The sequence below is a fragment of the Thalassophryne amazonica genome, chromosome 20 (assembly GCF_902500255.1).
Source record: "Thalassophryne amazonica chromosome 20, fThaAma1.1, whole genome shotgun sequence".
NCBI classification, from domain to species: Eukaryota; Metazoa; Chordata; class Actinopteri; order Batrachoidiformes; family Batrachoididae; genus Thalassophryne; species Thalassophryne amazonica.
This window is the reverse complement of record NC_047122.1, coordinates 6,289,128-6,316,759: the sequence shown is the minus strand read 5'-3', so window position 1 is coordinate 6,316,759 and position 27,632 is coordinate 6,289,128. Positions and strand designations below refer to the sequence as shown.

The following is a 27,632-nucleotide window of genomic DNA, read 5'->3' as shown; positions in this document are numbered from 1 at the left end:
TTGATTTTTTACAATGCAATCTTTATATAATCATGACATGGTTTGGATGGTGTCAGCCAACATCATCACACCCATCTGAAGCAGTGGCCCCCCCAAAAAAAAAAAAAAAAAAACACTTGTACCGGGTAAATTCTTATGTCAGTGAATGAGAGCCATCATCCAAATAATACAGGCCACCTCACAATGCTGACTGAGTATTCATTCCTGATCAGCACCTTACTGGAAAATAAATGGCAGTTTCCTAATTTTCTGCTGCCTTAAAGTGATGCTCATCAGTAGTATAGAAGACATGTCCCTCATTCAGCAGGAACTCCAAGGACTTTCTGTGAACGGACAGGTCACAAGTTTAAGACTTTAAGGACCCCTTCACACACGCAGCCGGAGCGGCTGAGTTTTTATTTCTATCTCTGTTGTGGTGGAGTGGGAATACTGCTGGCCGGTGATTCCACCTCCAGCAGGAGGAACTGGATGTGTCATGATGGGTGTTCCACAGCTGTTCCATCATGGACATGACAGCTGTCCAGATGTACATGCTGCGCTGACAGCAATGGCACTGCAGCCACCGTTCGAGCCTTCGCCACCTCAGTCACATTGTAGGCTCGTGGTGTGTGTGTGGGGGGGGGACAGCACACTCACGTGGCACTCCGAAAATGCGTGGCCATTCGCACAGCCAGCGGTCCACTTTTGTGGTGGCTGCACAAATGGTCGCACCTTTTCTAAGTGATCCACGAGTGGTGTTGGATGTTCGCGGGTGGCACCTGGACTCCAGCCAAGAGTGGGTGGAATGGGCACGTGCACGCCATTCAGCTGCTTCGATCGCACCATTCGGCCAGGCTTTGACGTGGCACGATATGTCTGACCATGCTGTGTGAATGTTGCAAGCATGGCAGTGCGACCTCATCTTGCCCGCTGTTCGAATGGGTTTCCAGCATGAGCGACATGCACGTAAAGTGCATGTGCCCAAATGGATGTGGCTCTGATGTTTCACGAGTGCCATTCGAATCCTCCTTCGTGCACCATTCGACTTCATTTGTGATACATGTGAAGGGGCCATAACAGGTTCCCCTCAAATACTGGTCACATTCACCAACCCTTGTTGCGGAATGTTTCAACATAGCACATCAAGGCTCGATATGTGAAAATATTAGATGACTGTGTCCCCAATGAGCCATTTATGTCCCGGTGGTGTCAGTCATTTTAAATAATTCATTGCCACAACCTTTAAAACCCATAACTCAATGAGGTATTGGCTGAAAAACATCTAGTACATGTACTTTTTAAACTTCTTGAAAGGAACACTACAACTGCTGAGGAGAGGAATGAAGTGCCATACCTAATGTCATCCAGACTGATATAATTGAGCTGTTCCCTCAGGTCACTGAAACAGATCCCTTCATGGGCAGAAAGCCTCCTTACTGTATGTAAAACCTAACATGGAAGAAAAGTATATTAACATAACATCCTGACACTATCAATGCATAATTCATGTTTGCTTCATTTTAGTTTTTTCACTTTTGAGTAGACAAAAATGAAACCATTTCATGCCCATGTGTCTGCAGAACACATTTATGACCAAACAAAAATTGTCTACCTTTAAGTCAAGCAAGTGAGGAATAGTACAAATTAAAGCAATGTGTCAGTGTGACTAACTTGGTGAACCCACTCACAGCACAGCTGACACACACAAAATTCACCCAAACATTTGTGTCTTAATTTGGTAGCAGTGCAACAGAAGGCTTAACTTAAAAATATAAAACCCACAGGTGCACCACAAATACAATGAGTTCACAACAGAGATTTGAAATCACAAAAGTTCAAGCATTTGTGTGAAAGGAGTTTTTCACAATTTGTCTGGCATGGAGGCGCATACAAAGACATCTGAAAGAGACTGCGCCTTTGACTCACTATTTGCAAAATAGTCCATTTAAAATAAGTAAATAAATTGATCCATATTTGTTTTGAATAGGAACATAAATGGTGTTGGGGTCATTTTAAAGGAAGAGTATGTTACGAGTGTGTTGGAGGTTAAGAGTGTCTGACAGGGTGATGATTGTGAAGTTGAAAACTGAAGAGGTGATGATGAATATCAGTGCATATGCCCAACAGGTAGGTTGCGTGACAAAGGAGAAAGAAAATTCCTGGAGTGAGTTAGATGAGGGAATAGTGAGAGTCTGGAGCGGACCTCAATGGGCATGATGGCCAAGAGAACAGAGGTGATGCATTAGTAATGGGTAGATATAGCATCAAGGACAGGAATATGCAAAGACAGATGGTAGTTTATTTTGCAAAAGGATGGAAATGGCTGTGGTGAATACCTACTTTAGGGAAAGGAAAGAGCAGAGGGTGACATACGCGTGGAGGAAGGTGCACACAGGTGGACTACATTATGAGGTGGAGATGCAAACTAAAAGAAATTTAAGATTTAAGGTGGTGGCAAGAGAGTGTAGTTAAACAGCATCTGGTTTGTAGGTTAAGAAGAGGAAGAGAGTCAGAGCTCAAAAGGATCAGATGGTGGAAGCTGAAGGAGGAAGACTGATGTGTGAAATTCAGTGAGCAGGTGAGAGAGGCACTGGATGGAGGGGAAGCAATTTTGGACAACTGGAAAAGTACTGCAGATGTGATGAGGAAGAGAGCTACAAAGGTACTGGGTGTGACATCTGGACAGCAGAAGTGAGACAAGGAGACCTGGTGGTGGAAAAAAGATGCCCAGGAAAGCATAAGGAGAAAGAGGTTGGTGAAAAAGAGCTGGGATAGTCAGAGATGAAGAAAGTAGGCAGGAATAAGAAATCCAGGATTAACAATTTGGCATCGAGTGAAGAAAGGTTTACAATCTCACCATTTGTCCAAGAACATGAAAACCCCCCAGGTGCAGCTCCATCCAGAGATGGGAGTTGTATTTGTGTTGGTGACCCTCCTGTCCTGTGCACCAACAGCATTTCTTCTACAACCCCTGGCAAAAATTATGGAATCACTGGCCTCTGAGGATGTTCATTCATTGTTTAATTTTGTAGGGAAAAAAAGCAGATCACAGACATGACACAAAACTAAAGTCATTTCAAATGGCAACTTTCTGGCTTTAAGAAACACTACAAGAAATCAAGAAAAACACATTGTGGCAGTCAGTAACAGTTACTTTTTTTAGACCAAGCAGAGGGAAAAAATTATGGAATCACTCAATTCTGAGGAAAAAAAATTATGGAATCATGAAGAACAAAAGAACGCTCCAAGACATCACTAGTATTTTGTTGCACCACCTCTGGCTTTTATAACAGCTTGCAGTCTCTGAGGCATGGACTTAATGAGTGAAACTCTTGGATTAAGATCCGGACTATTTGCAGGCCATGACATTGACCCTATGTGTCTTTTTGCAAGGAATGTTTTCACAGTTTTTGCTCTATGGCAAGATGCATTATCATCTTGAAAAATGATTTCATCATCCCCAAACATCCTTTCAATTGATGGGATAAGAAAAGTGTCCAAAATATCAACGTAAACTTGTGCATTTATTGATGATGTAATAACAGCCATCTCCCCAGTGCCTTTACCTGACATGCAGCCCCATATCATCAATGACTGTGGAAATTTACATGTTCTCTTCAGGCAGTCATCTTTATAAATCTCATTGGAACGGCACCAAACAAAAGTTCCAGCATCATCACCTTGCCCAATGCAGATTCGAGATTCATCACTGAATATGACGTTCATCCAGTCATCCACAGTCCACGATTGCTTTTCCTTAGCCCATTGTAACCTTGTTTTTTCTGTGTAGGTGTTAATGATGGCTTTCGCTTAGCTTTTCTGTATGTAAATCCCATTTCCTTTAGGCGGTTTCTTACAGTTCGGTCACAGACGTTGACTCCAGTTTCCTCCCATTTGTTCCTCATTTGTTTGGTTGTGCATTTTCGATTTTTGAGACATATTGCTTTACGTTTGTCTTGACGCTTTGATGTGTTCCTTGGTCTACCAGTATGTTTGCCTTTAACAACCTTCCCATGTTTGTATTTGGTCCAGAGTTTAGACACAGCTGACTGTGAACAACCAACATCTTTTGCAACATTGCGTGATGATTTACCCTCTTTTAAGAGTTTGATAATCCTCTCCTTTGTTTCAATTGACATCTCTCGTGTTGGAGCCATGATTCATGTCAGTCCACTTGGTGCAACAGCTCTCCAAGGTGTGATCACTCCTTTTTAGATGCAGACTAATGAGCAGATCTGATTTGATGCAGGTGTTAGTTTTGGGGATGAAAATTTACAGGGTGATTCCATAATTTATTCCTCAGAATTGAGTGAGTCCATATTTTTTCCCTCTGCTTGGTGTAAAAAAGTAACCGTTACTGACTGCCACAATTATTTTTCCTGATTTCTTATAGTGTTTCTTAAAGCCAGAAAGTTGCCATTTGAAATGACTTTAGTTTTGTGTCATGTCTGTGATCTGCTTTTTTCTACAAAATTAAACAACTGAATGAACATCCGAGGCCGGTGATTCCATAATTTTTGCCAGGGGTTGTATACAGGAAATTTCGCCGGCGCACAGCACAGGAGGGTTGCAGAAGTAGACACCACTCCCATCTGTGGATGGAGCCACACCTCAAACAGAGAGAAAAAAAAAAAAAAAACGAAACAAAAAAACACACACACACACACACACACAACGGAATCAGGAATCAGAAAGACAAATACAGTATAATTTGTCAGCATTAAGCAACAAGAAAAAATAAATGTGATCGCCGGCCACTAGACCTACAGTGGGGCAAAAAAGTATTTAGTCAGCACCTGATTGTGCAAGTTTTACTTAGAAAGATGAGAGGTCTGTAATTTTCATCACTTCAACTATGGCAGACAAAATAAGAAAAAAAAAGATCCAGGAAATCACATTGTAGGATTTTTAAAGAATTTATTTGTAAATTATGGTGGAAAATAACTGATCACCCACAAACAAGCAAGATTTCTGGCTCTCAGACCTGTAACTTCTTCAAGAAGCTCTTCTATCCTCCACCTGTATTACTGGCACCTGTTGGAACTCGTTATCTGTATAAAATACACCTATCCACAGCCTCAAATAGACTCCAAACTCAACCAGGGCCAAGACCAAAGAGCTGTTGAAGGACACCAGGAAGAAAACTGTAGATATGCACCAGGCTGGGAAGAGTGAATTTACAATAGTCAAGCAGGTTGGTGTGAATAAATCAACTGTGGGAGCAATTGTAAGAAAATGGAAGACATACAAGACCATTGATAATCTCCCTCAATCTGGGGCTCCACGCAAGATGTCATTCCGTGGGGTCAAAATGATCAAGAGAACGGTGAACAAAAATCCCAGAACTACACGGAGGGACCTGATGAATGACCTGCAGAGACCTGGGACCAAAGTAACAAAGGCTACACACTACGCAGAGAGGGACTCAAATCCTGCAGTGCCAGGTGTGTCCCCCTGCTTAAGCCAGTACATGTCCAGGCCCATCTGAAGTTTGCCAGAGAGCATATGGATGATCCAGAAGAAGACTGGGAGAATATCATGTGGTCAGATGAAACCAAAATAGAACATTTTGGTAAAAACTCAACTCGTGTTTGGAGGAAGCATGGGGGTGGAAACATCATGCTTTGGGGCTGTTTTGTGCAAATGGGACAGGATGACTGATCCGTGTTAAGGGAAAAACAAACGGGGCCATGTATCATGAGATTTTAAGCCAAAACCTCCTTCCATCAGTGAGAGCATTGAAGATGCCACGTGGCTGGGTCTTCCAGCATGACAATGATCCCAAAGACACCACTCGGGCAATGAAGGAGTGGCTCCGTAAAAAGCATTTCAAAGTCCTGGAGTGGCCAAGCAGGTCTCCAGACCTCAAGCCCATAGAAAATTTGTTGAGGGAGTTGAAAGTCCGTGTTGCTCAGTGACAGCCCCAAAACATCACTGTTCTAGAGGAGATCTGCATGGAGGAATGGGCCAAAATACCAGCTACAGTGTGTGCAAACCTAGTGAAGACTTACAGGAAACGTTGCCAACGAAGATTATGTTATAAAGTACTGAGTTTAACTTTTGTTATAATAATATTTTCCACCATAATTTACAAATAAATTCTTTAAAAATCCTACAATGTGATTTTCTGGATTTTTTTCCCCTCATTTTGTCTCTCACAGCTAAAGTGTACCTATGATGAAAATTACAGACCTCTCTCATCTTTCTAAGTAGGAGAACTTGCACAATCAGGGGCTGACTAAATACTTTTTGGCCCCACTGTAAGCTTCACTAAAAGACCCAGACTTTAGAGTTCAGGCCACGGACCGCTCCATTTACTAATAAAATATAAACAAAGATGTGCAGGTAGATATGTGGAATTACCATCAATAAAATAAGGGGTGCAGGGGAATCAGAAATACAACAAGCAGGAAATGGCCAGTGAAGCAGCTTCAAGTGGTGAGGACAGATAAAAATATAAATCAACAAAAGATTGATGAGCATGGAAGTACAAAGGATGACAGAAGGAAAATGTAGATGTGGATGGACAATGTAAGGGCCCCTTCACACAGTGCGATTATGTACAACTCAGGACGACTCACGTCGTAACAGCTCGTATGAGCGAACCACACAAACATCGCGCCAACAGGCAGGCGTGCACGATGCCGCTGCAATGGTTCGTGCATGCAGGAACACAGTGCCAGCAGCTACACGATGTGGTTATGTGCAGCTGCTGTGAAATTAAAAATTACATGCCATCCACAGGAACTGACCCTGCACTTTCCAAAAGCTCTGCCTGCCAGCCAGAAACCTTACCACTGAGCAACCATCACTGTCCTGTGAAAGGTACGGGAAACGGCCTACAATCAGGAAGGAGATGGACGTATTTATAAAAAAAAATAAATAAATTTTTAAAAACGCACCATATAAAATACTGCATTTTACTGAATCCCTCTTATCAAGCAAGCAATACAAATACGGGGTCTGTGAGAAAAGTATCGTACCTTTTAATTTTTTCAAAAACTACCGTATTTTCCGGACTATAAGTCGCACCGGAGTATAAGTCGCACCAGCCACTTTATCCATTATAAAGAAAAATAAACCATAAATAAGTCGCACCGGAGTATAAGTCGCACCAGCCACTTTATCATTATAAAGAAAAATAAACCATAAATAAGTTGCACTGGACTATAAGTCCCATGGACATACAGGTATGTTAACTTAACATGAAAAGTTCAGATGATAATATTGTGACGGCTACTGTTTTCAGATGCATATTTCACCAGTCGTAACTTACAATCTGCTGAGTATGATTTTCTTTTTGGTGGCATTTTTTCGGGCCTTCTCCGTTGTCTTGTTAAGTTATCAGTAACGTTGAAATTTTTATTTTTCTATGGTAGTCAGAAGTCGCAGGAACAGTCACACAAGCCTCGAGTGCCCTCTCTTGAGCTGCATTTTACCTACAGATATGTTTGTATTTTGCGGACCACATTGCGAGCCGAACCATGCAGCACCTACCTGCGCAGCTCATGACCACCCAGCGTTGTCGATCCAGCTCCTTCCAAGTGCAGACGCTAATCCTCCGCCGTCGCTCAGTGCTCCCATGCAGCTCTCAGCGTCAACTCTGCTCACACTGATATCCAAGGGTTGAAGCTGTTTTGTTAGCCGTCCTGGAATAAACACCATGTTCGTCTGCTTCAAACGCTATTCACAATCTTCGACGCCAGCTCCTTCCAAGTGCACACACTAATCCTCCGCCGTCGCTCACCCAATGCTCCCACGCAGCTCTCAGCGTCAACTTAAACACTCTGCTCACACTGACATCCAAGGGTTGAAGCTGTTGTGTTCGCCATGCCGGAATAACAGCAAGCACCGTGTTCGTCAGCTTCACACGCTGTGGGTGAAGTGAGGAATACGCGTCCAACGTTCTGTTCTCTGATTGGTTATTGCGACCAGCGTGACTTATAGGACGGCCGCCATACTACAGTGTCCATGATGCATTGCATTTCCTTTTCTGGTGGCCATTTTAAAACATAGATCGACTCTGTCACGTAAAATTGTTTTGTTACAGTAAATTAATTGAGATCCTACCGGTATATTTTTCATTTATAAGTCGCACCGGAGTATAGGTCGCACCCCCGGCCAAAACATGTAAAAAAGTGCGACTTATAGTCCGGAAAATACGGTATATGGATTTGATTCATATGTTTTTACATCAGCCAAGCTTGAACCTTCGTGCGCATGCGTAGGTTTTTCCACGCCTGTCGGTTGCGGCATTCGCCTCTGAGCACGCCTTGTGGGAGGAGTGGTCCACCCCATTGGTCGTTTCATTGCGAGTAAGTGGCGGAATGATTTGGGCTTTTTTTTTTTTCCCCAATCAGAGTTTTTTCAGAGAAGCAGCTGGAAACCATTCGAAAAATTTATCTGGCTTTCGGTGAAAATTTTACGGGCTTCACAGAGAATAAGGAGTGTTACTACAGCTTTAAGGACGCCCCACAATGGCGTATGGCACGCCGCGCTCTGAGCCACCATCGAGAGGCAGAAACCACCACATCATTTCTAAACGGATGGCTGTGTGGAGCCGGGACCATCGTGTGCAATTTCGCTGGTTATCACAATCAATCAATCAATCAATTTTTTTTATATAGCGCCAAATCACAACAAACAGTTGCCCCAAGGCGCTTTATATTGTAAGGCAAGGCCATACAATAATTATGTAAAACCCCAACGGTCAAAACGACCCCCTGTGAGCAAGCACTTGGCTACAGTGGGAAGGAAAAACTCCCTTTTAACAGGAAGAAACCTCCAGCAGAACCAGGCTCAGGGAGGGGCAGTCTTCTGCTGGGACTGGTTGGGGCTGAGGGAGAGAACTCCATAATTAACTTTAGTCTGTGAAGAAGATTCCCCATTTACATGAACAAATTGTAATCTATTAGACAAATATGATTCAAACCACCGCAGCGCAGTGCCTTTAATACCTATGGCATGCTCTAATCTCTGTAATAAAATTTTATGGTCAACAGTATCAAAAGCAGCACTGAGGTCTAACAGAACAAGCACAGAGATGAGTCCACTGTCCGAGGCCATAAGAAGATCATTTGTAACCTTCACTAATGCCGTTACTGTACTATGATGAATTCTAAAACCTGACTGAAACTCTTCAAATAGACCATTCCTCTGCAGATCAGTTAGCTGTTTTACAACTACCCTTTCAAGAATTTTTGAGAGAAAAGGAAGGTTGGAGATTGGCCTATAGTTAGCTAAGATAGCTGGGTCAAGTGATGGCTTTTTAAGTAATGGTTTAATTACTGCCACCTTAAAAGCCTGTGTACATAGCCAACTACAAAGATAGATTGATCATATTTAAGATCGAAGCATTAAATAATGGTAGGGCTTCCTTGAGCAGCCTGGTAGGAATGGGGTCTAATAAACATGTTGATGGTTTGGATGAAGTAACTAATGAAATTAACTCAGACAGAACAATCGGAGAGAAAGTCTAACCAAATACCAGGCATCACTGAAAGCAGCCAAAGATAACGATACGTCTTTGGGATGGTTATGAGTAATTTTTTTCTCTAATAGTTAAAATTTTGTTAGCAAAGAAAGTCATGAAGTCATTACTAGTTAAAGTTAATGGAATACTCAGCTCAATAGAGCTCTGACTCTGTCAGCCTGGCTACAGAGCTGAAAAGAAACCTGGGGTTGTTCTTATTTTCTTCAATTAGTGATGAGTAGAAAGATGTCCTAGCTTTACGGAGGGCTTTTTATAGAGCAACAGACTTTTTCCAGGCTATTAAAGTGGTGGGTGGACTCATTTACTTTTTGAGCAAAGCCAATAGAGTCTAATAATAGATTAAATGCAGTGTTGAGGCTGTCATTCTCAGCATCTGTGTGGATGTTAAAATCGCCCACTATAATTATCTTATCTGAGCTAAGCACTAAGTCAGACAAAGGTCTGAAAATTCACAGAGAAACTCACAGTAACGACCAGGTGGACGATAGATAATAACAAATAAAACTGGTTTTTGGGACTTCCAATTTGGATGGACAAGACTAAGAGTCAAGCTTTCAAATGAATTAAAGCTCTGTCTGGGTTTTTGATTAATTAATAAGCTGGAATGGAAGATTGCTGCTAATCCACCGCCCCGGCCCGTGCTACGAGCATTCTGACAGTTAGTGTGACTCGGGGGTGTTGACTCATTTAAACTAACATATTCATCCTGCTGTAACCAGGTTTCTGTAAGGCAGAATAAATCAATATGTTGATCAATTATTATATCATTTTTCCAACAGGGACTTAGAAGAGAGAGACCTAATGTTTAATAGACCACATTTAACTGTTTTAGTCTGTGGTGCAGTTGAAGGTGCTATATTATTTTTTCTTTTTTAATTTTTATGCTTAAATAGATTTTTGCTGGTTATTGGTAGTCTGGGAGCAGGCACCGTCTCTACGGGGATGGGGTAATGAGGGGATGGCAGGGGGAGAGAAGCTGCAGAGAGGTGTGTAAGACTACAACTCTGCTTCCTGGTCCCAACCCTGGACAGTCACGGTTTGGAGGATTTAAGAAAATTGGCCAGATTTCTAGAAATGAGAGCCGCTTCCATCCAAAGTGGGATGGATGCCATCTCTCCTAACAAGACCAGGTTTTCCCCAGAAGCTTTGCCAATTATCTATGAAGCCCACCTCATTTTTTGGACACCACTCAGACAGCCAGCAATTCAAGGAGAACATGCGGCTAAACATGTCACTCCCGGTCCAACTGGGGAGGGGCCCAGAGAAAACTACAGAGTCCGACATTGTTTTTGCAAAGTTACACACCGATTTAATGTTAATTTTAGTGACCTCCGATTGGCGTAACCGGGTGTCATTACTGCCGACGTGAATTACAATCTTACCAAATTTACGCTTAGCCTTAGCCAGCAGTTTCAAATTTCCTTCAATGTCGCCTGCTCTGGCCCCCGGAAGACAATTGACTATGGTTGCTGGTGTCGCTAACTTCACATTTCGCAAAACAGAGTCGCCAATAACCAGAGTTTGATCCTCGGCGGGTGTGTCGTCGAGTGGGGAAAAACGGTTAGAGATGTGAACGGGTTGGCGGTGTACACGGGGCTTCTGTTTAGGGCTACGCTTCCTCCTCACAGTCACCCAGTCAGCCTGCTTTCCCGGCTGCTCGGGATCTGCCAGGGGGTAGCTAACGGCGGCTAAGCTACCTTGGTCCGCACCGACTACAGGGGCCTGGCTAGCTGTAGAATTTTCCACGGTGCGGAGCCGAGTCTCCAATTCGCCCAGCCTGGCCTCCAAAGCTACGAATAAGCTACACTTATTACAAGTACCATTACTGCTAAAGGAGGCCGAGGAATAACTAAACATTTCACACCCAGAGCAGAAAAGTGCGGGAGAGACAGGAGAATCCGCCATGCTAAATCGGCTAAGAGCTAGTAGCTACGCTAAGCTAGCGGATTCCTAAAAACACGCAAAGTGAATAATGTGTAAATAATTTAGAGGTGATTCAGCAGAAGGAGTGCTTTAGTTAAGGCACGTAAAGATTACACTGGGAAACAAATCGTAATCTAGATAACTAGATCAATCTAACTGCGCAGATTAAACAGCTAACAGATACAGAAAAACACCGCTGTGCTCCGGAACAGGAAGTGATACAATATCGCAGTGAGAGCCAACCACCAGTAGAGGCAAAGCTCTCCACAATTTCTCTTATACTCACTGCGCTGGTAAGCATTGAAAGCCGAGATAGGCATGTCCCAACTTGTCCCCTGGCACCCCGAAACGGAGGTGTTTCTTTGTCTCGCTCGATCAGCGAATCGGTCGTGATGCGCAAAGCCTCTGCGCGGCTTTCCATGACAAAATCTCGTTAAAAGTGAAATCTGCCGGAAAATGGCTGATGTCCAGCTCTTGTGATAACCAGAGAAATTGCACACGATGGTCCCGGTTCCACACAGCCATCCGTTTAGAAGTGATGTGATGTTTTCTGCCTCTCGATGGCGGCTCGGAGCATGGGGCGCTGTGTGCCATTGTGGGGCGTCCTTAAAGCTGTATTAACAGTCATTCTCTGTGAAGCCCGTAAAATTTTCACCGAAGGCCAGATATATTTTTTTGAATGATTTCCAGCTGCTTGTCTAACAGTTTCTGAAAAAATTCTGATGGGAAAAAAAGCCCAAATCATTCTGCCATTTCCTGACAATGAAAATCCGACGAGGGGGCTGGACCACTCCTCCCACAAGGCGTGCTCACAGGCGAATGACGCAACCAACAGGCGTGAAAAAACTCACGCATGCGCACAAAGGTTCAAGCTTGGCTGACATAAAAACATATCAAATCCATATAGTTTTTGAAAAAAAATAAAAAGGTCCGTTACTTTTCTCACAGACCTCGTATGATACATCTGTTCCTCTGTAGATGACCCATGGTCACAGATGTGTCAAATGACAAATGAGAAGCAATGCGCTGTCCGCGTGTTCAGGTGGCCCACGTGCGTGTGCTGCCCGACATGCATGTCTTATGGACGGCGCGCCGCAGGTCAGCCACGACGTTCTGATGTCCTCAGCTGTGACGTCCAGATCCACAGCTGCTCCTGTCAGCCAAATTTCACATCCACTTCAACAGTGATCGTCTGCTGACTGTTTTTGTGATGATAGCATGAATGGCCACACATTTTGTAGGTGCCATGTGAGCGGTGTTAGATGTTCGTGTGTCACCTGGAATTTGGCCGACACCTGTGGCGACAGGGTTTGATGAGCTCACACAGTGCACACTGTCTTTCAGCCGCTGGTGTGCGCAAATAGTTGTAGCAACAGGTGTACGAGGTTTTGCATACGATTCCTGCTTCATGCGCACTTTTTGCACAAATCGACCAAATTTGCACTGTGTGAAGGGTCCCTAAAGAAAGAGGGAGAGTGACTGATACTGAAGACTAGGCTGTGTAAAGAAACTAAAGCCCACATACAGATAAAAAACAAAAAAAAAATTAAAACGGACTTCTGTTGTAGAATCAATACCACCCAATAATCACTTCTACAAGAAGAGAGCCACTACATTTAAACAGAAGGTCAGATAGATTGACCTGTGGAAGTGGTGACTTACAGATTCATAGTTTTGTTTATTATAAACCCATAATTTTACATGTGCTACTGAAAGTTAAAGATTTACTTTTTCTAACAGCAAAAAGAGCAACCCGGGTTTTAACTTTTCACAACTGGAAGTAATGACTGAGTGCAGAGACACAGTTTGTCAAGAAAATGACTGAGCTGAAGAAATATGAACGACAAGGGGTTATTTTGAAAGGTTGTAAAATCAAGAAGCTACATGATATTGATTGCCATCATGCTGAAATGAACTCTAGAGATGTATAGTTTTCAGAAACCTTTGGTAAGCCCCCCCACCCCAACAACAGACAAACGATGGCTATGAACCAAACTTGGTGGGTCTGGCCCACAGATCATCTGCCTTAAACTGGGACATCATGAGCAGTGTGAACGTGAGGCGTCATTATAAAGAGGATGTGTAAAAGCTAAATAAATGCAACACATTTAAAGTCAAAATTATGTTTCAACACTGCAGACACACACCTGATCCTGGATCGTTGACAAATTATATGGCAATCGAGCCACAGAACATCCACTGACATCTCTCTTCCGACTCTGGTGTCTCCCCATCCCAGACGCAGTAACAGTGTTCATATTCATGTCACTCTGGATTAACAAAAACAGGACAGAGGATTTTGGATCATCACACTGCTGTGGCAGTCTTTATAGCTTCAATCCTCATCCTACCATGTGGGGTCTGACTGGACCCTGGACACTCTGTCCATTCTTCTACCAAAGATAGATAGATATACAGAGAGAACAAAATCCTGCACACAACATGAAATGGCTTTAAAGTTGAAACTGTTCTTCCAGGGTCTGATCAGACCCCAGGTGAAATATACTCCTTTTATATAAACGCCTAAATAGATCCATGTCATTTGATTGGTGGTTTGTGCATCACGTGATAGTGATCATTTGTCCCATTTGCAATTTTGTTCCATTTACTGTGCAGTTTTGGTTCCTTACGTTTTGCACCATTGCACTTCGCCACCACCTTAATGTAAAAACACAAGATTTTGCATTTGTGTGCATGCAATAATCAAGCACTGACAAATTTGTTTTATATAATGCTTAAAATAGATCCTTGTCATTTGATCATTTCTAAACAAGAGAAAAGGGACTCGCATTTTGGTGTGCGTCACTGCTCCTCTGATGTCAGATTCCAAACAGTCCAAAACAAAACTTTAAACAACAGTCCAATCCAAAATTGTTCTGTCACTTGCAAATAACAGACAGTTCAAAAACAATCCTGATGATGTAGTTCGTACCTGATGCTGTGTGACTGTCTTCTTGTCTGCTTTTCTCAGTCCAGCAACAATTTGTCGAGCTCTTCATTAGACAGCAGTTCTACTTGCGTCAGTGTAATTTGTCGAGCTCTTCATTAGACAGCAGTTCTACTTGCGTCAGTGTAATTTGTCGAGCTCTTCATTAGACAGCAGTTCTACTTGCGTCAGTGTAATTTGTCGAGCTCTTCATTAGACAGCAGTTCTACTTGCGTCAGTGTAATTTGTCGAGCTCTTCATTAGACAGCAGTTCTACTTGCGTCAGTGTTATTTCTACCTTGTTCTTTTTATGTAAAATTCTGCCCCTTACCAAAAACCAAACCATTGTATTCCTCATTTTGAGTTTATTCTAGGTCACGTTAGAAACCAGGCCTGGGACCCTCACAGACAGAGTCCATCTTGTGAAAGGCCCCTAAAATGAGTCATAAAACACTTTTTATACCTTGTGGGTGTTAACATGGGTGTGGTTTAGTCTCATATTTCTAATGTTACTGGCTCTCACCAACAGGGGGAGCTCTCCCTGTATCTGAAACTTGGATAGATGATAGAGTAAAACTTAACATATTTCTCAGAACTTCCAAACAAACACCACAAATACTTAGTAGATAACATAAAACAAAGAATTAGCACAGATATTATCTAACAACAGCGAATGTTGCAAATGCCTCCAGACAGCTTGTATTTGATTTGTTGGTTCTTTTGCGTTAGAAGAATGAGCTAAGCTGCCATCACCGCTAGTGTGTGCATGTGGTGGTCACTGCATGCAATGGTACAAAACGTATGGAACCCAAATTGCAAGCTGTCTGGAGGCATTTGCAGTATTTGCCATGACATCTTGAGCTGAAGTAGAAGTGCTGTCAGGTGAAGAGCTCTACAAATTTCTGTTGTGATTTTTTGCTGGACTGAGGAAAGCAGACGGTAGTCTGTACATGAAGAGATCAGTGCACGGCCTCAGGTACAGACTACATCATTTTGAGACCATGAGAGATGTTGATATGACCAAAGCTGGTAAGTTTCATCATAGTCACAAAGCAAACAAAGTAATGCAGGCAGGAAAGGGATATGTTCAGTACAAAAGTCTAATCAGTCAGGAAGATATGGCCAAGATTTTTTGCTTCTGATGTGTTTGATATCACGGCACAACTGGGTTTGGAGTTTACAGTTATAATGAACAATTTTGGATTGTTTTTGAACTATAACTTTTTGCAAAATGACAGAACAATTTTTGACTGGACTGCGATTTAAAGTTCATGTCGGACTGTTTGGAACTTTGACCTCAAAGGATCAACAGTCCATCTTTCACCTCATGAAATATTCTTTCCATTGCACTCAAACATTCCTTAAACAGCATGATAGCTAATGCAAGCCGTCGCATCTGTACAGCCCCATTTTCTGCATACAGAGCATCACTGAACTGTCCCAACCATCCAGTTGATGCCTCTTTAAAATAATGACTGTTTATCTCAGGAGACATACTGGTACTGCCTTAGTGAAGGATCTGTCACCATACGTTTTCAGCTTCATTTCTGGGTTTTCCAGTATCAATGTGATCTTTGTGTTCTCATCTTTGCTTTTATTTTTCATCTGTTTTTCAATATATTCTGGAGCCATGTTATGTAATTTCTGTGTTATTCTCTCACTTTTTTTTTTTAGCTAAAACACTATCCTGGCTGCCACATTTTGTAGCTTTTGGAGTTTAACCCGTTTCTTTGTGAGGCCATATAGGAAGACAAGGAAATTTGTCCTCTGCATTTAACCATCCTAATTACAGTTAGGCACCATTCAACCACTAGGGACAGTGAGCAGCCAGTCTGGCACCCGGGGTCCAACTCCAGATATAGAGACTCTGCCTTGGTCAGGGGCAGAAAAAGGAGCAGACCCTAAATAAGCATGTTTTTGATTGTGGGAGGAAACGACGAAATCCACGCAGACATGGAGAGAACATGCAAAGTCCACACAGAAAGGGTGGGAAGTGATCACACGACCTTCTTGGTGTGAGGCACTAGCTAACCACTAAGCCACTGTGCCACCCGGAGTTGAAGTGCCCAGTGCACAAATTACTGTTTATTATTATTATTATATATAAAAAAAAAAACACCCTAACATCACCTCAAATAGTCCGTTTCTGGTGACACCACCTTAACTCCTCTTGGCCAATCAGATAATTTCCACAAAACACACATTTAAACCCCCCCCCACACACACACACACACACAGATTAAGGCATAACACTGTATGGTAAAATGAAGATTACAATGCTTTCAGTGTTGAACTGAAGCATGGAAAATGGAAGTTTAATTTCTTGTTAGTGGCCTTCAAACCTTTAGATAACAGCAGTACCTTTCCAAACAGCTGCATGTGGGCTTGTACCACTTCCAACATGTGGGATGTGATCTCATTCAGGTCCTTAATACAACGAATATAGCATGCCAGCAGTGACCTTTGACCCTATGTGGCATAACATGTATTTCATTACAAAGTGGATCACCTTCCATTATGAGATATATATATATATATATATATATATATATATATATATATAAAAGGTCTGTTAGAAAACCATCAGACCTTTTTATTTTTTCAAAAACTATATGGATTTGAATCACGTGTGCTTGCATCAGCCAAGCATGAACCTTCGTGCGCATGTGTGAGTTTTTTCACTCCTGTCGGTTGCGTCATTTGCCTGTGGGCAGGCTTTGAGTGAGCACTGGTCCACCCCCCTCGTTGGATTTTCATTGTCAGGGAAATGGCTGAGCGATTGGAGCAGCACTGAATCAAATTTTTCCAGAAACTGAGAGACAGCCAGGTGGAAACTATTCGGAAGATTCAGACGGCTTTCGGTGAGGATACTATGGGCGTCACACAGATTAAGGAGCATTACAAATGGATTAAAGACGGCCCACAGTGGCGGAGGGCGCGCCGCACTCCGAGCGGCCATTGACAGGCTGAAACGACCAGATCATTTCCAAAGTGAAGGCTGTGTTGATCCGGGACGTCGTTTGACTACCAGAGAAACTGCAGAAGAGGTGTACATCAGCACTTTTGCGGCACATTTCACTGTTACAGGAGATTTTGTAATGAAAGACGTGCGGAGGAATTCGCGCTTTGGGACGGAGCCGCAATGGTGCACAACAAAAAGCACGTCCGTGTTGGAAGTCTCATAGGACAAGTTGTGACATGCCTAGCTGTTACACAATTTCTCGGATACTCACTCGACTGAAAAGCCACTGAAAGCCGTCTGAATCTTCTGAATGGTTTCCAACAGGGACGTGCTTTTTGTTGTGCACCATTGCGGCTCCATCCTGACGCGCGAATTCCTCTGCACGTCTTTCATTACAAAATCTCCTGTGACAGTGGAATGTGCCGCTAAAGTGCTGATGTCCACCTCTTCTGCAATTTCTCTGGTAGTCACACGACGTGCCGGATCAACACAGCCTTCACTTTGGAAACTCACGCATGCGCAAGAAGCTTCAAGCTTGGCTGATGCAAGCGCACATGATTCAAATCCATATAGTTTTAAAAAAATAAAAAGGTTGGATAGTTTTCTAACAGTCCTATATATATATATATATATATATATATATATATATATATATATATATATATATATATATATATATATATATATATATATATATATATATATATATATATATATATATATATATATATATATATATATATATATATATATATATTGTTTTTTTTTGTTTTTTAAACTTGCCTTAATATTGCGCAGACTTCCTGTAACTTTGACATAATCTCCAGGAGATGCCAATGACGGCGGACAGTCCTGTCAAACATATCAAAAGATCAGTCAACAAATCAGTGCAGCTATAATTTGAGACACGAGTGCGTTTGTGCCAACGGCCTCAGCACTGACCCACTGCTTCACAGCCAGAGGGGGGCCGGTCATGTCATCCACAGAATACTGCACGAAGGTCACAAAGGGAGCAAGTCCTCTGATGATGCCCACAACAGAGACCTGCATCAAACAAAAGCTGCCGTTACACAACATGAAGTGGGACAGTTAAAATCATGTCAGGGGCTTTTTTGTTTGTAAAGTTTCTGCACAATAACTCAACGATTTCACAAGCAGCAGTGGTCTTGGTGAACATCAGGCTCTGCTTTTCAAAGTAGACAAAGTTCATGTCCAGCTACATGCAAGTTCACAACTATGGTCACAACTGTGGACCACGGGATGCTGGACTGACCGCGAGATACCATGAAGCTGATGCAGCACAATGCAGTCTCTGTTAGGAATACATGCTTATGACAGACCCACAGATAGCATGATGACTAAACGCTGGCCCTGCACGCCAGGGTGCTGATGACCCGCCTGGTGACGTAAATGCTTGTGTGGTCATCTCAACATTTGCACCCATTTATTTCTTGTTTGGTTTCCCATTTCTTCAGCTTTGAAAAAGAAAAAAAAAAAACCTTGCAACTTAGAATGGCCTAAGCAGTAGGTCACCCATCGGAGTCTGGTCTGCTTGAAGTTTCTTCCTCAGTACCAACAGAGGACATTTTTCTTACCACTGTTGCCTGTGTGATTGCTCTAGGGGCTGGTAAGGTTAGACCTTAATCATGTGAAGAGCCTTGAGGCAGCTTTGTTGTGATTTGGTGTGACATAAATTAAAGTCAATTCCCAGATGGGAAAGAAACTCTACATCCAGAATCGATCTACAGTACCTCTGGAAAGTATTCACAGCGTTTCACTTTTCCTACATTTTGTATGTTACAGCCTTTTAACAAAATAAAGTACATTATTTTCCCCCCAAAATTCTACTTGCAGCACCTCATAATGACAAGATGAAAAGTTTAAATTTTTGCAAATTCTTTAAAAATAAGAAATCACATGTTCAGCCCCTTGGTATTTCATGCATTTTAATTTGTTCATGGCATTTCAAATACAAAAAAATAAATCGGGGTTCTCAATGTAAAAATTTTAAAATTCATCTTTCTTAGACCCAAACTGAAATACTCCTTAGCACCCCACACACACACAGTAAAGCGAAACATTTTTCTTTGAACCCCGAGCATGTCCACAATGCCAAATTAGAAGGTAGCAGTCTGTAAACTCATTTGCACCAGTACGTTTGGGTATCATTTTTAATACTACCGTCAAATTCATGTTTTCGCTCCATGTTCATACCATTCGTTATTTTGGTAACATCATAATCCACTCAAATGTCACTCAGTCCATACATATGACATATCAAATTGTTCATGGACATCTCTAAAGTATAAATATAATGTGACATTTGCAATAAGAATAACTTATTTTGGCCAACTGAAATGGTGTACTGTTGTGAAACTGAAATCCAACTTGTAATATCATATGTATATCTGCCATTGCTCATCATAAAGTATGTTGGCTTCTAAAGTTATTTGAAAAGTTCTGCAGGTCACAATGACAATCTATAACCATAAACGGCTACGTCTGTCTGTGATAAACTCCCAAACTATAATATGTAGCCCTAAAAACTAATTATATATATATATATATATATATATATATATATATATATATATATATATATATATATATATATACACACACACATACATACATACTGAATCCTCATGACATGGGGAACAAACTAGTACCATTTTTTTTTTTTTTAAGTTGAACTGAAAATTACCCCCCAAAATAGCCGGCTGTGGGTATGACCAGGGAGATTCAAATTTCCAGCCCTGTATATGTGTTGGCCATCTCTGTTTATTTAATCCCTTTCTTCAGCTACTTTATGTTCTCAGCTGTTAAGTACCTGACTGTCCTGTACAACCCAGCTTGCCTTCCTGTCTGAATACATTAATTTTATGTTTGTAAAATTGTAATGTAAAAACTGAAGTACACCACTACCTCAATTTTGATTCATTGATATTTACTGTTAGCTACAGTAACTGTAAATATTTGTGTAATTTTGTTATAAATTTGATTGTAAAACAAAGTCTGCATGAAGGATTTCAAATGTGTTTGTCTTTTAACCAAGTATTTCCACGTAGTTTGGGGAGTCCACCTCTTATAGTTCTGCTGGACAAACTTTAGCCCATTAAATATTATATTTATAAGACATCAGCATTACAAAAACAAATGTTGGGCAATTGTTTTGATTAAAATGATTGGCATTTGGCTTGTGTCTAAAACAGGTTAACCTGGGCAGCGCCGGGTACCCCAGCTAGTCTATAATAAAAGGAAAACAATTCTTAGGCAAATTTAACCAAAAAAGCTTAGTAGAAAATATTGTGAAAGCTCTTTGGTCTTGGTTATGATGGAAAGGTTGGAGTGTGATTGACTGAGTGTGTGAACAGGTGTCTTTTATACAGGTAACAAGTTCAAACAGGTGCAATTAATACAGGTAAAGAGTGCAGAATAAGAGGGCTTCTTAAAGAAAAATTAACAGGTCTGTGAGAGCCAGAATTCTTACTGGTTGGTAGGGGGTCAAATACTTATTTTATGCAATAAAATGCTAATTAATTGTTTAAAAATCATACAATGTGATTTTTTTGGATTTTTTTTAGATTCTGTCTCTCACAGTTGAAGTGTACCTACGATAAAAATTACAGACCTCTCCATTCTTTGTAGGTGGGAAAACCTGCAAAACTGACAGGGGGTCAAATACTTATTTTCCCCACTGTATGCCTGGTTTGCTTTGACTTCATGGAGGGGTGTAGGCGTTGATAAGTTTTGCTTCTGCCTACGCCTTTAGGCACCGTGTACATTGTTTATTTTGCTGTCTTTTTTGTTTGACTATTTTGTTTGAGTTCTGTTGTATCCGAGTGAAATTCAATTCAGTTGACCGATTGAGTTAATTTTGTAAAATCAATATAAACACAAAGGTGAATATATCAATAATACACCGATGACAATAAAAAACAAACATTTTCATTGTGGTCCATGTGAGGCTAAAACCTAACACTAAGGAGCTCTACTTACTATTATTGATATGTCCTTGCAATCTTTACATGTTCAGTAGTTTGTTTTATTGTGTCATCTGTGTATCATTGATATATTCACCTCTGTTTTTAACATTGATTTTACAAAATTAACTTAATCAGTTCTGTAAGTACTGATTTTTGTTTTACTCTAAATACCATTTTATATGAGGGAACAAGGCTGTCCATGTTGCCAGACTGAGAACTGCTTGACTCGGCATCCAAAAGTCAGCTGGTGGTCTGTCACCTGCAACATCCTGTCAGCCGCCATCTGGTAGAATGCCGCCTGTGAGGCCTTGCAGTTGATCCCAGATATCCTGGACATCTTCATGATGCAAGAACTCAGATGCTACTCTAGCAATGTGCACAGTTCTGAAACTACAAACATTTCATGTAAATTTAAATCATGTAATATCATACAAACCCACTGGGTTTGCTGGTGATTTTTCCACACTTTTGGCAGCTTGATAGAAACTGAAGGCAGGTGTCTGGTCCTTCATGATACCTCTCATATTTTCTTTGATTTGTGTGGACAAATAAGTGATGCATATTTTATCGTATTGATTGCGTGATACCTCAGTGACATCAAAATATTTTAGGACTGAAAATAAAATGTGAACTGTTCTTAATGAGATTTGTTGTTCAGCAAAAGAATGTGGTTCTTCTGCAACAATATCAGGATCTTCAAGATTGATGTCAGCCAATATTGGCTGCATGTTCCCGTTGGACTGTCAAAAATTCCCTCGCATATATATATATATATATATATATATATATATATATATATATATATATATATATATATATATATATATATATATATATATATATATATATATATATATATATATATATTCCCCCCCCCTCCCTTCAGGCCATTTTTTTGCCAAAATAGAATTTAGATTTGGGAGGCCACTCTCATATTTTTGAGGTGCAAATATGCAGATATGACTCAAGAAAATATTTGATATTTAGTTCTAACTTTGTGGAAAAGCCTCCCTCATGTGGTAAATGCTCCAAGTTTATTACTTCAAAGGAATACTATGATTATTTTATGGTGTTTGATTTTTATTGATTGACGATTTTATTTTGATGTTTGACTTTTACTGTGCTATTTATGAGTTTTATATGGTTCTATTCATGAGTTTTACTATGATGCCTTTTTAAATGAGGAATGATGTGTACTTGTGTTTTATACACGTTTTATGAATAATGATTATTGACCGTGACTTTGCACCACAGTTGCTGACAGTCTGCATGCTCTTATCAGTAATATTAGCAAATTTTGTCCTGAATATGATGTAAAATCCACAAGAACTTCATTCAAGCTACACTTTGAGAGGATAACTTGCTGAAGCCATGGCAGAAAATGCAAGAAAACATGCAGAAACTGTCCTTTACAACGGCATCTGGTGTTGCTGCTGGCAGATGACCAGAAGTAAATTACCCCAACTCTCGTAGCCAAGTGGCTGAAATCTCGGGGTCGCAAGCTCACAAACAGAACTTAGTGGAACGAGATCTTGAGTTGGCATTCCAGTTTCTACTTCTATGGTGATAATAAACATGGGTCCTCTAGCTCTCAGAGATTGCTGTTTCCACTCGTCTGTGAGTGTGACTGACTCAGGTGTCCTGAAAAGACGTGCAAGTGTCAAATTTGCTTCCGCATTACATTTCTGCACTGAATGCTGTTTCACCCCAACATCATTTCTGCAGGGTTGTGTGGACCTCTGACATTTCAGTTTCAGAATATAGCCATTTGTTGCTCAGATCTAGTAAATCTACAACCCCTGGCAAAAATTATGGAATCATCGGCCTCGGAGGATGTTCATTCAGTTTAATTTTGTAGAAAAAAAGCAGATCACAGACATGACACAAAACTAAAGTCATTTCAAATGGCAACTTTCTGGCTTTAAGAAACACTATAAGAAATCAGAAAAAAAAATTTGTGGCAGTCAGTAACGGTTACTTTTTTAGACCAAGCAGAGGGAAAAATAAAATATAGAATCACTCAGTTCTGAGGAATAAATTATGTAATCACCCTGTACATTTTCATCCCCAAAACTAACACCTGGATCAAATCAGATCTGCTCGTTAGTCTGCATCTAAAAAGGAGTGATCACACCTTGGAGAGCTGTTGCCCCAAGTGGACTGACATGAATCATGGCTCCAACACGAGAGATGTCAATTGAAACAAAGGAGAGGATTATCAAACTCTTAAAAGAGGGTTAATCACGAAAGCCATCATTAACACCTAAACAGAAAAAAAACAAGGTTACAATCGTCGACTGTGGATGAAAGTCATATTCAGTGATGAATCTCGAATCTGCATTGGGCAAGGTGATGATGCTGGAACTTTTGTTTGGTGCCGTTCCAATGAGATTTATAAAGATGACTGCCTGAAGAGAACATGTCCACAGTCATTGATGATATGGGGCTGCATGTCAGGTAAAGGCACTGGGGAGATGGCTGTCATTACATCATCAATAAATGCACAAGTTTACGTTGATATTTTGGACACTTTTCTTATCCCATCAATTGAAAGGATGTTTGAGGATGATGAAATCATTTTTCAAAATGATAATGCATCTTGCCATAGAGCAAAAACTGTGAAAACATTCCTTGCAAAAAGACACATAGGGTCAATGTCATGGCCTGCAAATAGTCCGGATCTTAATCCAATTGAAAATCTTTGGTGGAAGTTGAAGAAAATGGTCCATGACAAGGCTCCAACCTGCAAAGCTGATCTGGCAACAGCAATCAGAGAAAGTTGGAGCCAGATTGATGAAGAGTACTGTTTGTCACTCATTAAGTCCATGCCTTAGAGACTGCAAGGTGTTATAAAAGCCAGAGGTGATGCAACAAAATACTAGTGATGTGTTGGAGCGTTCTTTTGTTTTTCATGATTCCATAATTTTTTCCTCAGAATTGAGTGATTCCATATTTTTTTCCCTCTGCTTGGTCTAAAAAAGTAACCGTTACTGACTGCCACAATTTATTTTCCTGATTTCTTAAAGCCAGAAAGTTGCCATTTGAAATGACTTTAGTTTTGTGTCATGTCTGTGATCTGCTTTTTTCCTACAAAATTAAACAACTGAATGAACATCCTCCGAGGCCGGTGATTCCATAATTTTTGCCAGGGGTATGTGCAGAAAAGCTTCTCTCACTCACATCTAGGCATCACTCACTCAGCCATTTGCCTCTTTTTGTTGCCAAATTCATAACTCCTTTCCTCTGTGTTGTGGAGGTACAGCCATGTTATTTGAGTTTTAGACTATAACCAGTGCGAAACAATTACAACAGTAGTTTACTTTGTTGTTTTAGTATGTCAGTGGATGTCTGTGTCTCACTAACATCCACACCTGCTTCTAATCCATCATCAATTCAGCAGATAAGAATGTCCCCAGTTCAAGTCCACTTGTGCACCTTTTTTTTTCCAACATATCTGGAGTTGCATCAGGAAGGTCATCCAAACATTGTGTGAAATCAGCTCAGAGATTCACACCAGATCCTCAAACATAACAGTAGCAGCCAAAAGAAATGATTGTTACATAGTCTGTGGCATCATCTGGTCTCAATCCAGATCACAGGTGACATGCCCAAAGAAATCTGACAACCTTATTCGCCCTATAAGCCTTTTCACACACTGGGAACACGCATGTGCGACCAGGTTGGTTCAGAGGTCGGGAGGTGTAAAAACGTGAATAGACGCTCGGTTGGTCAGTAACAGCATCAGTCAAACAACTGTCTGAATCCATAATAAACATAGTTTTATAGATGCTTATAAGAAGGAGAGAAAATGTAACTGTTTTACTGAGACATAATATAAATATTCTAAATAATTACCTTTGAGATTATCCCAAACACTTTTTCCACCACAAGAAGCGCACAAGACAAGCTGCTGTAGAAAATTCCTCTGTGCTTCTGGAGCGATTAGAGATGGTTTTATCAGCCAATCTCAGAGCAAATGAAAGCCGCTATGAAATCATTATTTTCTGTAACGCAGCACCTAACAGCATCCAGCGGGTCCTGTTGACCAGGCGAATTGTGCAATAGTGCACATTTTAAATGCGTGGCAGTGCCAGCGAGTCATCCTGCTCTTATCCAGCCAGCCGGACTCGAGTTGAGATGTCAGGTCTGGGAATGATTTGCCGAAGTCTTCTTTTAAATGGGCAGCGTAATCTGTCACCTTGCTCTGTTGTGATCAGCTGATTCTATGTTAGAAAAATAATGTTTCAGTTCGATGGTATAAATATTTCTTGAAATATTTGTTCTATTGAAAAAATGTCAATACATTATTTGTTGCTAAAATTGATCCTTGTCATTTGATATTTAATTAATTTACAAACAGAAATGGGACTTACATTTTGGTGTTCCACTGCTGCTAAAGTCCAACACAATCTTTAAATAGGAGTCCAAATTTTGATGTGTAGTCTGGTGATGCTGTGCACTGACTTTGCACTTCAAAAAAAAACACTAGTTCCTCAGTCCAGCCAAAAAAAAAAATCAGATCAGCTTTTCATCTGAACAGTTCTTCATGCATCCAGACACTTTACAGCGCGGTGGATTTTGTATGTGTGTGGTGTTACAAGAACTACCACCAACAATTAGCTCAATGAAATCATCCCGTGTGTGCACGCACACAACCGGGACAGCACTTGTGCCGCGTGTATTACAAAAAAACAGCTTTTCATTGCAACATCCTGCTAACAGCCTCCAGATGGTTTACAGTGCAGTGGATTTGTTGTGTGTCTGTGTGGGGGGGGCATACCTGTACAGAGTGCAATGGTACCAAACACAAACATATGGAACCAAATTTGCACTCTAAATGCAATATAAATGGGATGAATAATCCATGTTACATGACATACAGAGCACCAATCAAATGACAAGGATCCACTCAGCTGTTATATAATTACAGACACTGTCTGGGTCAGTGGGTCAATTTGGCCAAAACCTGAACTTTTAGTTCATGTGCAGCATAAGCTTCAGTTTTTTTTGGACACCAGTGCCACATTTTCACAAAAATCTTTGAAGGAACCAACACTAACAGGAAAAATGATCAAAGTGTCTATGATTCTCCCTGCCAGTCAGTCAGTCAGTCAGGATGCCTCGAGACTGCAGTTTACACCTCTTGCTCTTTGACCTCACGCGCCAGACCCGGAAGAGAGCGAGACTGTGAGAAGGTTTATTCTGGACTTGTAGAATTGTTAATGTGATGATCCACGCTGAACTTTCTACAACAATAACAAATGTGTCAACGTTTCTGGGAGATTGCAGCGTCCCGTCGTTGTCACACTCAAAAGGCATTCGGCCACGTGTGGCCGCAGTAAAATAGGTGTGTGTGTGTGTGCAGTGAGTCTCACACACACACGTCGTACCTGGTTGAGTTCACAGTCATCAATTCCAAAGGAGTCACTGCTGAACTGCAGAGCGGAAAAGAGCTGAGAGACCGTGCAGGGCAAAATCTGCAGACCTGCCATCTGGGACAGAGCAGAGACAAAAGGCTTTTTGTTTCATAATTACACTAAGAGTTTGTTTGTTTTTTCCACCATTTCAGCAGCAGAAGAGGAACACCGACCTTTATCATCATCCCTTTTGTGCTCGTCATGCCTCCAGGAAACTGAGTACAAACTGCCAAAACAAATAAATAAAAGGCTTCAAAAATAAAAAAAAACAGCCCACGTGTGAAACATTATGACACACGGGGGTTAATTACTGACCACGTGACGTCAGACAACAAACTAATTCCAGCTGCAGCAAACGCCGACAGTTCAAACATCACAAACCGACACGTCATCAGGCTGGAACTAAAATCACTCACAGTCACGTGACAGCAGGTGACTTCAATTACGACATTTACCTGTTGGCAGACGACCAATCAGACACCACAACCAGGCTGTGTTTGTGTTCGTTTCCCCCCCAAGTGACCACAATTTACATTTTGATGTTGTTTTTGTTTGGCTCCTTTTTTGTTTGTTTTACTAAAGTGTGGTTTCAATCTTTTAAGTAGTACAAAAACAAACTATTATATTTCCGTTGTGACTGTTGTAACTTTCACATATGACTATCAGGCTGATTCAGATCTGAATCCTGTGAGAACAGTCAAATCAGATTAACATCACCAAATATGAATCTAAACTGTGTGTGTGTGTGTGTGTGTGTGTGTGTGTGTGTGTGTGTGTGTGTGTGTGTGTGTGTGTGTGTGTGTGTGTGTGTGTGTGTGTGTGTGTGTGAGAGAGAGAGAGAGTGTTCACGGGGGGTGTAATCAGATCAGTGAAGTGTAATGTGAACATGGAAGACAAATACAAATTATCCAAAAATAATACGGGTATACAGAATCAGATTTAGCCT

General features: G+C 41.1%; 1 protein-coding gene across 1 annotated transcript; it reads right to left on the bottom strand.

The window, feature by feature from the left end:
• Positions 1-241: 241 nt before the first annotated feature.
• On the bottom strand, positions 242-26,909 carry LOC117501638 (replication protein A 32 kDa subunit-A-like). The gene is made up of 8 exons (XM_034160561.1): positions 26,860-26,909; positions 26,660-26,761; positions 18,214-18,327; positions 18,067-18,135; positions 16,683-16,790; positions 13,543-13,665; positions 1,334-1,428; positions 242-323 (listed from the first exon to the last, which is right to left on the bottom strand). The coding sequence occupies exons 1-8, from the start codon at positions 26,887-26,889 to the stop codon at positions 242-244; spliced, it is 723 nt and encodes a 240-aa protein (XP_034016452.1). The 5' UTR covers positions 26,890-26,909.
• Between the last annotated feature and the right edge of the window lie 723 nt (positions 26,910-27,632).